This window comes from Xenia sp. Carnegie-2017, unplaced genomic scaffold (genome assembly GCF_021976095.1).
Source record: "Xenia sp. Carnegie-2017 unplaced genomic scaffold, XeniaSp_v1 HiC_scaffold_21, whole genome shotgun sequence".
NCBI classification, from domain to species: domain Eukaryota; kingdom Metazoa; phylum Cnidaria; class Anthozoa; order Malacalcyonacea; family Xeniidae; genus Xenia; species Xenia sp. Carnegie-2017.
The window spans coordinates 7,218,188-7,234,908 of record NW_025813484.1 but is presented as its reverse complement, the minus strand read 5'-3'; the positions used below and the strand labels follow the sequence as shown (position 1 = coordinate 7,234,908).

Sequence of the window (16,721 nt, the reverse complement as noted above, 5' to 3'; positions counted from 1 at the left end):
TTTGAATAAATAAAGAGCTATGATTTTTTTGGTTAATCAAATATTGAACTTCAATCAACAACTTTTTTTGTAAAGTTTACTTTGAACAAAATTTACGTTTTCTCTTTGCCATACCTTGGAGTTGGGATTTTTGTTCACAAAGCATAAAGAACAACCTGAACATTGCTCGTTCTCTTGCGGAATCTGGTTGTCGTTGTATTCTTCTTGCTGTAAAATTTTTTTTTACACATTATAACATTTACTATACTTGCATCAAGATGAGGCTAATGAAGGATTTGTGAAGTTCACAGCTTGCGTACTACAAAATATCAAGTTCGTAGCGAGAGCAAAATCTCAGTTACGGCTCTTACGTAAAAATCTTTCACGCTCATTCATCCAAACTATTCATAAACACATTTATCAAATTATGTTTCTATCTTAAGATTCCAACTTACGTTTTGGCAAACTGAATTATACCATTGACTAAGCAACAGCTGCTGTTCAATATTGGTACTGTGCCATTGATTGGGGAGATGTTGATGACCATTGCCATTTTCCCGTTCGCTGGGAATTTCATGTTGATGAGCATGGACATTTTCTTGTTGGTTGGGAATTTCATGTTGATGAGCATGGACATCCTCCCGGATTCTAGCCCTCTTAGCTCGAACAACATCAATTCTTCGTTTAAGGTGTGCTTCGGACGTTTGTAATTGCTCCAACTCTTGCTGCAATCTTTGTATCTTTGTTTCCATCTTTGTCTTCTTTATCACAATTTCCATATTGTCATCCTCCCGTTCGTTGGGAATTTCATGTTGATGAGCATTGTCATTTTCCCGCTGGTTGGGAATTTCATGTTGATGAGCATTGTCATTTTCCTGTTGGTTGGGAATTTCATGTTGATGAGCATTGTCATCCTCGCGTTGGTTGGGAATTTCATGTTGATGAGCATGGACATTTTCTTGTTGGTTGGAAATTTCATGTTGATGAGCATTGTCATGTTCCCGTTGGTTGGGAATTTCCTGTTGATGAGCATTGTCATTTTCCTGTTGGTTGGGAATTTCATGTTGATGAGCATTGTCATCCTCGCGTTGGTTGGGAATTTCATGTTGATGAGCATGGACATTTTCTTGTTGGTTGGAAATTTCATGTTGATGAGCATTGTCATGTTCCCGTTGGTTGGGAATTTCATGTTGATGAGCATTGTCATGTTCCGTTGGTTGGGAATTTCATGTTGATGAGCATTGTCATCCTCCCGTTGGTTGGGAATTTCCTGTTGATGAGCATTGTCATTTTCCTGTTGGTTGGGAATTTCATGTTGATGAGCATGGACATTTTCCTGTTGGTTGGGAATTTCATGTTGATGAGCATTGTCATCCTCCCGTTGGTTGGGAATTTCCTGTTGATGAGCATTGTCATTTTCCTGTTGGTTGGGAATTTCATGTTGATGAGCATGGACATTTTCTTGTTGGTTGGGAATTTCCTGTTGATGAGCATTGTCATCCTCCCGTTCGTTGGGAATTTCATATTGATGAGCATTGTCATCCTCCCGTTGGTTGGGAATTTCATGTTGATGAGCATTGTCATCCTCGCGTTGGTTGGGAATTTCCTGTTGATGAGCATGGACATTTTCTTGTTGAGTGGGAATTTTCTGTTGATGAGCATTGTCATCCTCCCGTTGGTTGGGAATTTCATGTTGATGAGCATTGTCATTTTCGTGTTGGTTGGGAATTTCATGTTGATGAGCATGGACATTTTCTTGTTGATTGGGAATTTCCTGTTGATGAGCATGGACATTTTCTTGTTGGACATTTTCTTGATGAGCATTGTCATCCTCCCGTTGGTTGGGAATTTCATATTGATGAGCATGGACATTTTCTTGTTGGTTGGGAATTTCCTGTTGATGAGCATTGTCATCCTCCCGTTGGTTGGGAATTTCATATTGATGAGCATGGACATTTTCTTGTTGGACATTTTCTTGATGAGCATTGTCATCCTCCCGTTGGTTGGGAATTTCATGTTGATGAGCATTGTCATCCTCGCGTTGGTTGGGAATTTCATGTTGATGAGCATGGACATTTTCTTGTTGGTTGGGAATTTCCTGTTGATGAGCATTGTCATCCTCCCGTTGGTTGGGAATTTCCTGTTGATGAGCATGGACATTTTCTTGTTGGTTGGGAATTTCATGTTGATGAGCATTGTCATCCTCCCGTTGGTTGGGAATTTCATGTTGATGAGCATTGTCATTTTCCTGTTGGTTGGGAATTTCATGTTGATGAGCATTGTCATTTTCCTGTTGGTTGGGAATTTCATGTTGATGAGCATTGTCATCCTCCCGTTGGTTGGGAATTTCATGTTGATGAGCATTGTCATTTTCCTGTTGGTTGGGAATTTCATGTTGATGAGCATTGTCATTTTCCTGTTGGTTGGGAATTTCATGTTGATGAGCATTGTCATTTTCCTGTTGGTTGGGAATTTCATGTTGATGAGCATTGTCATTTTCCTGTTGGTTGGGAATTTCATGTTGATGAGCATTGTCATCCTCCCGTTGGTTGGGAATTTCCTGTTGATGAGCATTGTCATTTTCCTGTTGGTTGGGAATTTCCTGTTGATGAGCATTGTCATCCTCCCGTTGGTTGGGAATTTCATGTTGATGAGCATTGTCATTTTCCTGTTGGTTGGGAATTTCCTGTTGATGAGCATTGTCATCCTCCCGTTGGTTGGGAATTTCCTGTTGATGAGCATTGTCATCCTCCCGTTGGTTGGGAATTTCATGTTGATGAGCATGGACATTGTGCCATTTATTGGGAATTTCATGTTGATGAGCATGGACATTGTGCCATTGGTTGGGAATTTCATGTTGATGAGCATGGACATTGTGCCATTGATTGGGAATTTCATGTTGATGAGCATGGACATTGTGCCATTGATTGGGAATTTCATGTTGATGAGCATGGACATTGTGCCATTGATTGGGAATTTCATGTTGATGAGCATGGACATTGTGCCATTGATTGGGAATTTCATGTTGATGAGCATGGACATTGTGCCATTGATTGGGAATTTCATGTTGATGAGCATGGACATTGTGCCATTGATTGGGAATTTCATGTTGATGAGCATGGACATTGTGCCATTGATTGGGAATTTCATGTTGATGAGCATGGACATTGTGCCATTGATTGGGAATTTCCTGTTGATGAGCATGGACATTGTGCCATTGATTGGGAATTTCATGTTGATGAGCATGGACATTGTGCCATTGATTGGGAATTTCCTGTTGATGAGCATGGACATTGTGCCATTGATTGGGAATTTCCTGTTGATGAGCATGGACATTGTGCCATTGATTGGGAATTTCATGTTGATGAGCATGGACATTGTGCCATTGATTGGGAATTTCATGTTGATGAGCATGGACATTGTGCCATTGATTGGGAATTTCCTGTTGATGAGCATGGACATTGTGCCATTGATTGGGAATTTCATGTTGATGAGCATGGACATTGTGCCATTGATTGGGAATTTCATGTTGATGAGCATGGACATTGTGCCATTGATTGGGAATCCCATGTTGGTGAGCATGGACAAAGTGCCATTGATTGGGAATTTCATGTTGATGAGCATGGACATTGTGCCATTGATTGGGAATTTCCTGTTGATGAGCATGGACATTGTGCCATTGATTGGGAATCCCATGTTGATGAGCATGGACATTGTGCCATTGATTGGGAATTTCCTGTTGATGAGCATGGACATTGTGCCATTGATTGGGAATCCCATGTTGATGAGCATGGACATTGTGCCATTGATTGGGAATTTCCTGTTGATGAGCATGGACATTGTGCCATTGATTGGGAATTTCATGTTGATGAGCATTGACAAATGTGCCATTGATTGGGAATTCCATGTTGATGAGCATGGACATTGTGCCATTGATTGGGAATCCCATGTTGATGAGCATGGACATTGTGCCATTGATTGGGAATTTCATGTTGATGAGCATTGACAAATCGCCAATGATTGGGAATTCCATGTTGATGAGCATGGACATTGTGCCATTGATTAGGAATCCCATGTTGATGAGCATGGACATTGTGCCATTGATTGGGAATTTCATGTTGATGAGCATTGACATTGTGCCATTGATTGGGAATTTCATGTTGATGAGCATGGACATTGTGCCATTGATTGGGAATTTCATGTTGATGAGCATGGACATTGTGCCATTGATTGGGAATATGATAGTGATCACCATTCCCATTAGACCATTCATTTGGAGCTTCCTGCTGTTCAACATTAGCAAACTAAAAATATTCAGAAAGCAGACATTTGAGGAAACGAATGAATAAACGTATTTATATCTCGTCGATTTTGAAATTAAAATTACTTTTCATCAACGGGATTGTGCCCCTGCTCATTCATATTTTGTTTGTCAACTTTGTCATCCTAAAATAATTGTAAAAAAGAGAAATGATAAAAAATCTTTCCTTTAATTCGTCCTTGTTAAGTTTTTCGATTCTACAATTTCAACTAACTTTATTCTTGGATGACAGCGGAGTATATCCTTGATCTTTTGTGGTTTCATCACCACAATTCGATTCCTAAAAACATTACTAGAATATGCATCTTGGCTTTATGATTACTTTGAAAGTTTCACGCAAGAAAATACGTGAACGTGAAAATGCCAGAAAATTATACAAATCCCAAACACCGTTGCGAGGAAATTCAAACGTACATCGTCATCAATGACATCTTTGACAACATCAGCCACAACGCTTGCTGCTTCTTTTGCAGCTTCTTCATCCTGTGACTCTGGCTGAAAAATATCATATGTCCGTGTAAAAGTCAAGAAAAAACGCATCATTCAACATTTTTATGCTTTATTTTGATGATATGAAAATATGTCTTTTTCTATAGAAAAAAAGCATATTTTCACCAGAGTTATATAACGGACGTATTTTGGCAAATAGAGACTTTTCAAAGATTTCGAGACTTACCTCTTTAAACAGACAATCCGATTGAGATGTATCTTCGGACGAGTCCTGCAAATAGCCATTAACGCATGATTTCGTAAATTCCTTTGTAATCTGCGCTATTCTATTTCAACTCACTTGATTTTGTCATCTGATTACCTTATTTCTAGCCTGATAAATTTCTGTTATGCTATACACGTTTTACAACTTGTGTCCTAACATGCTTTTTTTATCGTGCACCAGTCCTAATGCATGCTAGATCTCTCTCTTATATGATAAAGGTTATTTACCATGCACCCAAACAACGTTTTTTACTAAAGAATTGAGGATACACAGGCGTGGATATGCATTCAGAATGTTAAATTGTTGAAGAAAATATTTTGCAGTTGATTATACACTGTAAATAAACTTTGTTTTACTGTTTTACTTTGGTTTTTAGATAACTTTTGGTATTTTTGTAACTTACCGTATCATCTTCATCAAGATCATCGGACAATGTCCTTCATTCATATAACTCGGCTGAGGTAAAATAAGAATGGAACATGTTAGAGATATTCAGGAGGCTATTTTGTTTGAACAAACGTCAACAAATTGCAGCAAAAATGAAGCACAGATGAAATTACTCCACGTACCACATCAATCAGTTCAAACAAATCGTTTTTTCCAACGTAATTGTATTCCTGCAGTTTTTTGTAAATCTACAAACGGGAAAACCATAACATATTAACATTTCGCAAATGAACAACCCACTTGTTTTTGTGGATTGATCATTCGCGAAAAACAAACAATAAAATCGTATAGTTTATACCTGATACAACAGTGATATAAAATTCCTGGATCCCATTACTCCGACCAATGACTGCAAAGTAAATAAATTTCCAAATATAAACAATATCTTTTCAAGTATGTCTTCGTTATTATTGATCACGTGTTTTACACGATAGAAGAATCTCACCGTATCGGGATGAACATCGAGAAGGCCAATTTGTTTGGCTGTTCTCTGTGATAAAAGGTAACAAGTCAGTAAAACTACATACAATTTAGTGAATTTGAAAAACGCCATTTGCGAGTCTCGTCTTGAGAAGACTAAGATGACTAAGTGATATAAATTTTCTACTTACGACGATAGTCGGTTGATGCATCAGAACGTTTATCTTCAAGTACAGAACCTGGAGATATTAAAGAAAATTATGAATTACGTAATGTATACGTCACAGACTATATATATGAAGATGACGTATACATTCTTGATACAATGACCGCTGTCTAACTGTACAGGAGACAGTTGTATAAAGTCATGATAAGTCTTCAAGAAAATGAATTTTTCAGATTCGAATGTTTGTTCATTTTTTCTGATCAATTTCTAGATTAACTAACCCAACAAAAATCATGGGTTCCTTTAAAAAACGGCAATATTTGAAAAATATATAAATGCTGAAATTATTTTGTTTTTTACTTACAATGTTGAGATTATTAAATAATGTCTGGCTCATGTAGGCTGCTGTCAACGGCTGCGAAAATAAAATCATAAAGTTTTCACAAGCTCAATAAAATCCTTATTCGATCTCGCAAGTTGGAAATTGTTCACCGTTCTTGTAAACAAATATGACTTTACCTCCGAAGGATCTATAGACACACGTGGCTCAGATTTGTTCTTTTCCTTTTCCGAATGGCATGAATCGTCTTCAGAATCATCCGAAAGGTCGTCACGCTCCAATATTTCAATGTCTTCCAACTCATCTTCTTGGGAATCCTTTGTTCCCACGATGTCCTCATTGTCAATGTCATCTTCGTCCTTCATATTCTGAAGGATGTGATGTTCGTCATGCTTCTGCACTTCAATGTCATCCAACTCATCTTCTTGGGTATCCTTTGATCCCACGATGTCCTCATTGTCAATGTCATCTTCGTCTTCCATATTCTGAAGGACGTGATGTTCGTCATGCTCCTGCACTTCAATGTCGTCCAACTCATCTTCTTGGGTATCCTTTACTCCCACGATGTCATCATTGTCAATGTCATCTTCGTCCTTCATATTCTGAAAGATGTGATGTTCGTCATGCTCCTGCACTACAAAGTCATCCAACTCATCTTCTTGGGAATTCTGAGATTCCAAGATGTCGTCATTATCGACGTCATCTTCCTTGATGATCTGAAAAATGAAACGTCCATATTTACTTTAAGTTAAATTTTGAGCATTCCATGCGAACGGTGGACTTATTCAGATTGCAATATCTTTATTATAGTAACTTTTTTTAGTAATCATAGATATAAAGGCTTCTCTTATTCAGGGAAAGGTGCGGAAATTTTTGGATGCAAGGTGTCGAAATCCAGCTTTCAAAATTGTAACAAGATGCTCCGAATTTAAAGTTTGTCCTACCTACAGACATATTGCAGAAGCGAAGTTTTTCCAAAGTTTATATAACGCACGAAAAGAAACTGAAGGACGACTATAACCATATCGTCCTTCATTTTCTTTTCCTACCCTTGCATCTGAAATTTCACTGAAACATACTTGAATTAAAGGGATGATGAATGTGAAGCTATAGAGATGGTTAGGTTTTAAAGATATTTAAAGATGAGCATACGTGTTTTGATGACATGTCGACACAAGGCAATAAAGCCAAATGTTTCTGCTCTTGGACATCAAGTACCTATAAAAGTTAAAGTTACTTGAATAAACTAAATTCCACTTTACATTGGTTTAATGTGAAGACGAATAGAAAATATCTTTTTCGCAAATTATATAATTATCAACGAAAAAATTACTCACGCTCTTTGGAATGTTTTCAACATACAGATTATAAAGCAGCATTAGTTTCGTGTTGGAAACGAAGCTAATGCTGGTTTATAATCTGTATGTTGAAATTATCAATAAGTGTGATATTATCAATAAGTGTGATGGTAAAAAGCAAATAGTCTTTATGTAAAGATGATTATCGTATTTTAAAGATCTTTTAATAATCGATGAAATTACAAGTTTTGATGTCATATCAAAGTATGGTATTATAGATAACTCATTCTGCTTTGGCGACATACTACAAATTAATATTTAGTGATTTATCAACTGAAAGATAACATTTGTTATGTATAACTTATATTAAATTGAACTTACGCTCTTTTCCATCTTGATAACATACGGAATATAAGCAAGCACCAGTTTTCTTTCAAACATTGGCATCTAAATTTGTTATTTAAAGAGATATTGTAATATAGTGATGGCAAATAAAAATTAAAGGTAATTAGCTGGATATACTGAAAGATCTTTTAATAATCGATAAACTTACAAGTTTTGGTTTCATATCTATGTATGGTATTATAGATAACTGTTTCTGCTTTGGAACAAGTTGGATCTGAAATTTATGGCAACACAAGACAAATTAAAATTCAGTGATTTATCAGATTTAGATCTTCATCTAACAGATACAAGTTGACATTGAACTTACGCTCTTTGGTGTGTTCGCCAAGTAAGGCTTAAAAACACAAGCTGGTTTTCTTTTTAAGACCGGCATCTGAAATTTTCACGACATATTGTCAATTGAGAAATGGTTCGCGAAGAGCCACGGGGCTCAGGAACGATCACTAACTACATTTGAAAGATGATTCACTAAACTCACAAATTTGGATCTCATGTTGATGTATGTTATGACGGCCAACTGTTGCATCTTTTGAACGATTTGTACCTGAAATTAAGAGCATTAAAGAGAACATCGATATTTAATAGCTCATCAGATGAAATCTTTTTTAACATTTATCAATTGAAGAAAGATTTGACTAACGTTTTCTGGTACATTGACCTCGTGAGGTTCACGATCAACGACAAGTTTTCTTTTCAACACGGGCATCTAAAATTTTTCACGATATTAATCAACTTCATGGTTTCATAGATAGCCAAGAGGTAGATAACGAAAACTTACAAGCTTGGAACTCATGTCAATGTATGGTATCATAGCCAATTGTTGTTGCTTTTGCGGAGCTTGCGCCTAAAATTCGTTTGCATGAATGAAATAGGTTATATTATGGGGAAAATATAAAACATCAACTTAATGGATGTTTAATATAAAACGGATAGCCAAGACCAAGCCTTACATAGCAAATTAATCAAATAAATATTGATTTTACACTCAGACACAACGTGCAAAGTTGGCTCATTGGATAAAAGTTTCAGTTTTCAACTCTTACGCAATGACTCAATCCCTAAAGTCACGAAATGTTAGGGCTCGTAGCATTTTATGTGCAGTAAATGTTGGCTACATAAACGATGGGGCACTACCACTGGCCAGTTTAGCTTACTCTTCCTGAGCAAATAAATACACGCAATGATATCATGTCTGAAATTTACACAGTGTAAATGACGAAACACGCTTGCTGGTTGCCAGTCCAATTTGGCTTACTCCTCCTGAGCAAATAAATACACGCAATGATATCATGTCAGAAATTTACACAGTGAAAATGACGAAACACGCTTGCTGGTTGCCAGTCCAATTTAGCTTACTCCTCCTGAGCAAATAAATACACGCAATGATATCATGTCAGAAATTTACACAGTGAAAATGACGAAACACGCTTACTGGTTGCCAGTCCAATTTAGCTTACTCCTCCCGAGCAAATAAATACACGCAATGATATCATGTCTGAAATTTACACCGTGTAAATGACGAAACACGCTTGCTGGTGGCCAGTCCATTTTAGCTTACTTCTCCCGAGCAAATAAATACACGCAATGATATCATGTCTGAAATTTACACAGTGTAAATGACAAAACACGCTTGCTGGCTGCCAGTCCAGTTTAGCTTACTTCTCCCGAGCAAATAAATACACGCAATGATATCATGTCTGAAATTTACACAGTGTAAATGACGAAACACGCTTGCTGGTGGCCAGTCCATTTTAGCTTACTTCTCCCGAGCAAATAAATACACGCAATGATATCATGTCAGAAATTTACACAGTGTAAATGACGAAACACGCTTGCTGGTGGCCAGTCCAATTTGGCTTACTCCTCCTGAGCAAATAAACACACGCAATGATATCATGTCAGAAATTTACACAGTGAAAATGACGAAACACGCTTGCTGGTTGCCAGTCCAATTTAGCTTACTCCTCCTGAGCAAATAAATACACGCAATGATATCATGTCAGAAATTTACACAGTGTAAATGACGAAACACGCTTGCTGGTGGCCAGTCCATTTTAGCTGAGAAATAAATACACGCAATGATATCATGTCAGAAATTTACACAGTGCCTGGCTGCCAGTCAGTTTAGCCGGAGCAAATAAATACACGCAATGATATCATGTCTGAAATTTACACCGTGTAAATGACGAAACACGCTTGCTGGCTGCCAGTCCATTTTAGCTTACTTCTCCCGAGCAAATAAATACACGCAATGATATCATGTTTGAAATTTACACAGTGAAAATGACGAAACACGCTTGCTGGCTTGGGTAATGTCTTAATATACTTGTTGTGGAACTCAATGTCACCAGCGAAATGTATTAAAGACTATACAGAGTTTTTATAGAGTTATCATAGATTTCTCTGCATCACACTTGCCTCTACATGTATTCAAAAAAGTTAGGTAAAAAAACACAGATGATTTCTATGTACGTAATGCATGATCATGTAAAGATGACATGGCTTCATGAAGAAATTAATGTACGTAATGCATGATCATGTAAAGATGCCATGGCTTCATGAAGAAATTAATGTACGTAATGCATGATCATGTAAAGATGACATGGCTTCATGAAGAAATTAATGTACGTAATGCATGATCATGTAAAGATGACATGGCTTCATGAAGAAATAATGTACGTAATGCATGATCATGTAAAGATGACATGGCTTCATGAAGAAATTAATGTACGTAATGCATGATCATGTAAAGATGACATGGCTTCATGAAGAAATTAATGTACGTAATGCATGATCATGTAAAGATGCCATGGCTTCATGAAGAAATTAATGTACGTAATGCATGATCATGTAAAGATGCCATGGCTTCATGAAGAAATTAATGTACGTAATGCATGATCATGTAAAGATGCCATGGCTTCATGAAGAAATTAATGTACGTAATGCATGATCATGTAAAGATGCCATGGCTTCATGAAGAAATTAATGTACGTAATGCATGATCATGTAAAGATGCCCTTCATGAAGAAATTAATGTACGTATGATCATGTAAAGATGACATGGCTTCATGAAGAAATTAATGTACGTAATGCATGATCATGTAAAGATGACATGCTTCATGAAGAAATTAATGTACGAAATGCATGATCATGTAAAGATGCCATGACTTCATGAAGAAATTAATGTACGTAATGCATGATCATGTAAAGATGACAGAAGAAATTAATGTACGTAATGCATGATCATGTAAAGATAACGTGGCTTCATGAAGAAATTAATGTACGTAATGCATGATCATGTAAAGATGACATGGCTTCATGAAGAAATTAATGTACGTAATGCATGATCATGTAAAGATGACATGGCTTCATGAAGAAATTAATGTACGTAATGCATGATCATGTAAAGATGTCATGCTTCATGAAGAAATTAATGTACGTAATGCATGATCATGTAAAGATGATGGCTTCATGAAGAAATTAATGTACGTAATGCATGATCATGTAAAGATGCCATGGCTTCATGAAGAAATTAATGTACGTAATGCATGATCATGTAAAGATGACATGGCTTCATGAAGAAATTAATGTACGTAATGCATGATCATGTAAAGATGCCATGGCTTCATGAAGAAATTAATGTACGTAATGCATGATCATGTAAAGATGTCATGGCTTCATGAAGAAATTATTTAGACTTGTTTTGATTAGAAAAGTGATTAGCTAAAATGTTTGCTTATGTAAGTTTTGTTCTGCTCAAATCAAACATAGTGAAGCTAAAAGTTCAAGATGAAATCGGGATGCGTTGAGAGCAATAAAATACTGTTTTGTTTTGGTGAATGTTTTTGTATGTTTTCCAAAAATCGAAAACAATTGAAATTCTTGAAAATGTGTCGAGTTAAGTTAAAGGAAGTAGTCTTTCGTCTTTTGTTCCGTAGGCAATTTCGTCTTTATGAAAATTGGACTTCATGTTTACATTCCAAAACGGTTGAAAATTTTCCGAAATGAATGCACTCTCATTTATTCCAATTCAGTTATCAGTAACGTCATCAAACTTTTCTCACCAATCACAATCGTGCGCATGCACTTCGTAGCAGAATCGCTCAAGGAGACCTGGGCCTTAGTTTCTTGTTGCCATGACAAATAATTAGTTTTAGCAAGAAAGCGCAGAAAACCTTTCGATTAATAGCGAAAAAATGCTACAGTCGTATTACTCATAAGAAAGCTATTGACCCAAGAAGAAAATAAAACAAAAACACACGAAAAAAAATGTTTTTATTTACTGTAAAGAAAAAACACACAATTAGCTAAAACATAATTCATTACAAAGTAATATAATTGCGACAAAAACTTCTGAAAACTTTATAAAAATGTTTAACTTAAGCGTTATAGCTACTCACCAAAAAGAGCATATTGAAAATCATACCAATTAAACTTTACAAGATACTATAAAAAAGATTGGTACTTACTTCGTCTGAATTATTTTCAGAAAGATCAACTTGTGATGTCTTCTCTGAGATCGTGACGCTGAAAATTTTGGATTCTGAGTTCGAGGCGCATTTTTTTCTGCGTTCTCGTTTGCTTTTTCTATTCTTTCCGAAGCGGCAAGAGAAACAGTTACCCATTTTCTCGTTGCTACTTAACTGCACTGAAAATATCTCTCTTTCGAAATTGCTTTGAAAATATGTAGAACCTTGCGATGCGAGCTATTGCTGCGAAATGAGCAAATTAACATTGCGTGTTTATTGTGACGACAATAATTGGTTCCGTGCGCATTGTTACATCATTAATTCTAAAGAGCCCGGTGCATGCTGGTCGTGCCTTGGGAACTCTAGTACAACCTGTAACGTTAAATCATTGCAAACACACTGAAGTGGATCCTAGTGTTGTATAGTTGGCTGTTCTTTAGACAGTTATATTGAGGTCGTATATGGTATTGTATTGAAATTAGGTATAGTAGTTCTCCTAATAATTAAAATTCAGCAGGACCACATTTCACTAAGTGAGTAAATTTGAAACACTGACTACGGAGCCTGTTCAAAAGAGGACGGAGGAGAATAATATAAGAAAATGTATGTGTATGTGGGACGCTGAATTCTCCTCCCCTCCCCCCCGAATCAATTGCTTGTCTATGGAAAAAGTGTAAAGCAGAGGCATGTCTGCTATGTTATGCAGGCTGCGAACCGTGACTGAAAAAAGCCAAAAAACCTAATTAATTGTTAGGACAGTGAACATTTATTTATTGCGAGAATTAAGTGGTTTTTATTATGTTAGTATTGACTCAAAAAATTTCTTTCTAATATGATTGGCTGATGTCTCGTAAGGTTGCAGTATTTAACAAATGGAAACACAAAGGAAAATTCATCATTTATATTTTCAGTAAATCTGTGCTCTTCAATATGGCGAACCGCTGTGGCCAAATATTCATTCGAAATGTGTTATTTTTTTCATTATTTTGTCATAGTTTCTCAAGCATATACGGTTTGGAACTTGCAAGCTCGAATGGATATGTGAGAAGAGAACATTCACTTTCGAAACCATTTCAAGGTGCTGCATTTTAAACTATTTTTCTTCGGTCGAACCGGCTGCTCGTGCTCGGCGCCCCGACGGACTTTTGAGCCTTCCAAAATTTGACGGAAATCAAATTTGGATCGCTCTCAAAACATGCACTTTTTTGTATATGCGCCTTCTTGACACTTCTTAAGCGTTGCTGCTGGTTATTTCTTTAATTTATGTAAAAATAAATTGACATTGATGAAAATCTACAATTGATTTGCTAACTCAGCATGTTCAGAATTAATCAATAGTAGTATTTCAAAGTTTTCCAACATGTAAGATGTGGCGTTTTTGTCATAGTCCTTAGAGCTTACAGCAGTTTTTATTTAGTTGGTAGCACTAGCCTGCAATTTTGGGATTTTGGTGGTGACACATTGATAACCAGTAATCATATCCGATTGACCGAGGATCATCAAAGTCAAAAAGGGTTTATTTGGAACACATTGGTCAGTGGTAATAAAATAAGATTTGTTTTATGTCCGAGTAGTGAATTAACATGAAAACTTCTTTTACCATACAGCCTGTAACAGCTCGCGATTGGGAAATCCATATCCATTTTTCAGTTCATGGTTCTGGAGATTCACTTTATGGAGATGGCTTTGCGTTCCATTATGCTAAAGAGAAAATGGAATTCGGTAATAAATTGAGTTTATTTAGTAAATTTCATTAAATCTATGGATGTGGAAAGTTCATATGATAAATTTATGCACAAATGTTATTTGTATTGTTTAGGTCCTGTCTTTGGAAGCAAAAATTTCTTCTCAGGACTTGCTGTTTTCTTTGACACTTATAGTAATGCAAATGGTGATAACGCTGTAAGATTGATATCCATTGAAGTTTTCTTCAAAGCAAACCACATTTCAGCAATGATTTTTCTTCTTGATATAGGCAGACCACCCTTATATATCAGCTATGGTAAACAATGGTACCTTAAACTACGACCATAATCGTGATGGTGCTTATTCACAAATACAGGGCTGCTCGGTTTGTATTTTACCTCTTGTATAACTGTTTTCATGATTTCAAGCGCTCATTGAATATCTTCATGGTCCAATTTTGACAGTTCAGATATTTTCTTAGGCTTCTTTTCGCAATAATGGAGCGGAAACATATGCTTTGATTCAGTACTTGGGTAGCAAAGAAACTTTAACAGTTATGACAGACATTGATAGTGATGGTGAATGGAAAGCATGTCTTCAGGTCTCTGGTATACGACTTCCGACTTCATATTTCATTGGTCTTAGCGCTGCTACTGGCAATTTGGCAGGTGGGTCACTGTAAAATGGCTTATGAATTTCTCAGGAGCAAAAAAGATATTGATAAAATACAAGAAAAGTCGTTCTTCTGAACTGTGTTATGGTAAAGTTGTGTCGGCCAAGCATTTCTTTGTTTCCCTGAAAAGATTGAGTAAATAGGATTTTGGTAGTTTTTTTGCTTTCAAACGTAACACATTGCTGACAAAGACATTAAAGAACGAGTATAACAGTAATGCCTTGCGCGCTTAGCGAGCCATAGCCATTTTAGGGACATCCAATGATGGCGTCATTTTAGGTTGTTAGTTCCACAAAATGTCTACTTTCCCTGCCAAATCTGGTCTATTAACGCTAAAGCGTGGTAGGGCATGAAATGAAGACGAAATAGCAAGAGTAAAGTTTGGAGAAAGACGTTATTTCAAGTTCAGTTATTCTGTTGAACCATCTGCATCATATATCAGAAGTTTAATTCCAGTAGTAAACACAGGCGTGCAAAGCTGTAATACTCATTCTTTGGATGTCGCGTTACCTGTTAAGATCATCTTTGAAAAACGTCGTTTTATCGTGGTACTAATCATAATTCCTGCACAACAGATAATCACGACATCGTCGGTTTGAAATTCTACGAGTTGGAAGTTGAGAAAGATGAACAAACAGTTAGAAGTACGGAAAACACCGATGATATTGTCCCATTTGTAAAAACGGAAGCTGTTAAAGGTTAGTAAGTTCGATACATATCATGGCTCATACACAGTGCTGTATAAGTGAGGGGGCGCTTGGGGGAGGAGCCCCTTCTACCCCTTTAACCAGATGGCATTGTACCTCTGATGAAGACTATAAAATGTTAGGAGAAATAATGTCAATCCCTTGTGTTGTTAATAGCAGTGCTGTAGAAGTGGGGGGGGTGGGGCGCTCGGGGGAGGATCCCCTTCTACCTTTGAAATGGGTAATTTTTTATAATTTCATGGCTTCAGCTTTGTTAAGAAAACCCCCATCTGATAAATTTAGTTCTACAGCACTGCTAATACATACCAGAGCACGATTTTCTTTTGCATACCTTCAACATCATGACTCATCATACCAGCGACGAATTTTAAATTTTTTTCTTCCAGAGCCTGTCGAGAATTCCCCGAAAGGACACTCTACACGGCGAATGACGAAAGCGTTCACGTGGTTTTTCTGGATTTTGGTGGTCGGTGTCATTGTTTGTGTGGTCGGATTTTTTGTATACAAGAAGCAACAGGAGGCTGCACGCAAACGATTTTTTTAACGAAATGAACAAATATCGCTTCTGCATCGCTAAAAATTTGTAATCTTTATACAAAATGCCTCAAGACAGATGGCGGCATGTCTATTTTACCAGAATGCATTTCAATCTTCACACAAAACGGATGAATGTGTGTTTGTGCGTGTGAATCTCGAAACGACGTCTGTTCAACAATATGTACGTCAAATCGAAGTTGAAATATTCATAACTTATTGGAAAAATACTCATCCGCCATCTGCAGTTAATTTCACAATCGAAAAGTTACAAATTGTTGCGTTTGAATTGCCACATTGTTTGAGGCAACAACACACTCACCGCCTGTTGTAGCTCTATAAATAATTCAAAATAAATTATCGCGGGAATGCGGGCTCAAACAGGTCGTTGAACGACTAATCACTCGAACTTTTTTTTTCATTGGCTAAGTAATTCAACCATAGTTAACTGGAAAAAACAAGGCGCCGCCGCGCAATGCATGACGGTATAAATTTACTGGTTAACGTATATGTTTACTGTGCTTCACTATTTTAGCTACTTTTCCCATCATTCAATAATCT

General features: G+C 36.8%; 3 protein-coding genes across 4 annotated transcripts; 1 reads left to right on the top strand and 2 right to left on the bottom strand.

The window, feature by feature from the left end:
* Positions 1-4,391: 4,391 nt before the first annotated feature.
* LOC124444394 lies at positions 4,392-5,807 on the bottom strand. The gene is made up of 7 exons (XM_046995004.1): positions 5,761-5,807; positions 5,585-5,650; positions 5,419-5,471; positions 4,977-5,021; positions 4,715-4,795; positions 4,515-4,580; positions 4,392-4,425 (listed from the first exon to the last, which is right to left on the bottom strand). Exons 1-7 carry the CDS (start codon positions 5,794-5,796, stop codon positions 4,398-4,400), a joined length of 375 nt encoding a protein of 124 aa, XP_046850960.1. The 5' UTR covers positions 5,797-5,807; the 3' UTR covers positions 4,392-4,397.
* Positions 5,808-5,992: 185 nt separating this feature from the next.
* Positions 5,993-14,261, bottom strand: LOC124443503 (MATH and LRR domain-containing protein PFE0570w-like). The gene is made up of 11 exons (XM_046993955.1): positions 14,161-14,261; positions 8,870-8,935; positions 8,732-8,797; positions 8,570-8,635; positions 8,399-8,464; positions 8,240-8,305; positions 8,068-8,133; positions 7,541-7,606; positions 6,568-7,104; positions 6,413-6,463; positions 5,993-6,121 (listed from the first exon to the last, which is right to left on the bottom strand). The coding sequence occupies exons 1-11, from the start codon at positions 14,161-14,163 to the stop codon at positions 5,993-5,995; spliced, it is 1,182 nt and encodes a 393-aa protein (XP_046849911.1). The 5' UTR covers positions 14,164-14,261.
* Positions 14,202-16,560, top strand: LOC124443720 (vesicular integral-membrane protein VIP36-like). 2 transcript variants are annotated; one of them, XM_046994230.1, is made up of 6 exons: positions 14,202-14,282; positions 14,380-14,462; positions 14,536-14,631; positions 14,728-14,914; positions 15,495-15,617; positions 16,013-16,560. In XM_046994230.1, the coding sequence occupies exons 1-6, from the start codon at positions 14,273-14,275 to the stop codon at positions 16,168-16,170; spliced, it is 657 nt and encodes a 218-aa protein (XP_046850186.1). In that variant the 5' UTR covers positions 14,202-14,272; the 3' UTR covers positions 16,171-16,560. The 2 variants fall into 2 exon arrangements, with proteins under 2 accessions (XP_046850186.1, XP_046850185.1); XM_046994229.1 differs by having other exon boundaries at positions 14,206-14,462.
* The last annotated feature ends 161 nt before the right edge of the window (positions 16,561-16,721 follow it).

Coding starts and splice junctions, on each gene's coding strand:
- LOC124443503 (XM_046993955.1), bottom strand. Junction 8,134..8,239: donor TAGATATGAAACCAAAACTT/GTAAGTTTATCG, acceptor TAACAAATTTAG/ATGCCAATGTTTGAAAGAAA. Junction 6,464..6,567: donor TGTCTATAGATCCTTCGGAG/GTAAAGTCATAT, acceptor TTATTTTCGCAG/CCGTTGACAGCAGCCTACAT.
- LOC124443720 (XM_046994229.1), top strand. CDS start 14,322: ATGGATGTGGAAAGTTCATATGATAAATTTATGCACAAATGTTATTTG. Junction 14,463..14,535: donor ATGCAAATGGTGATAACGCT/GTAAGATTGATA, acceptor TTCTTGATATAG/GCAGACCACCCTTATATATC. Junction 14,632..14,727: donor CACAAATACAGGGCTGCTCG/GTTTGTATTTTA, acceptor ATATTTTCTTAG/GCTTCTTTTCGCAATAATGG.
- LOC124444394 (XM_046995004.1), bottom strand. CDS start 5,796: ATGGGATCCAGGAATTTTATATCACTGTTGTATCAG. Junction 5,651..5,760: donor TTATATCACTGTTGTATCAG/GTATAAACTATA, acceptor TCCCGTTTGTAG/ATTTACAAAAAACTGCAGGA. Junction 4,426..4,514: donor CGCTGTCATCCAAGAATAAA/GTTAGTTGAAAT, acceptor CAATTATTTTAG/GATGACAAAGTTGACAAACA.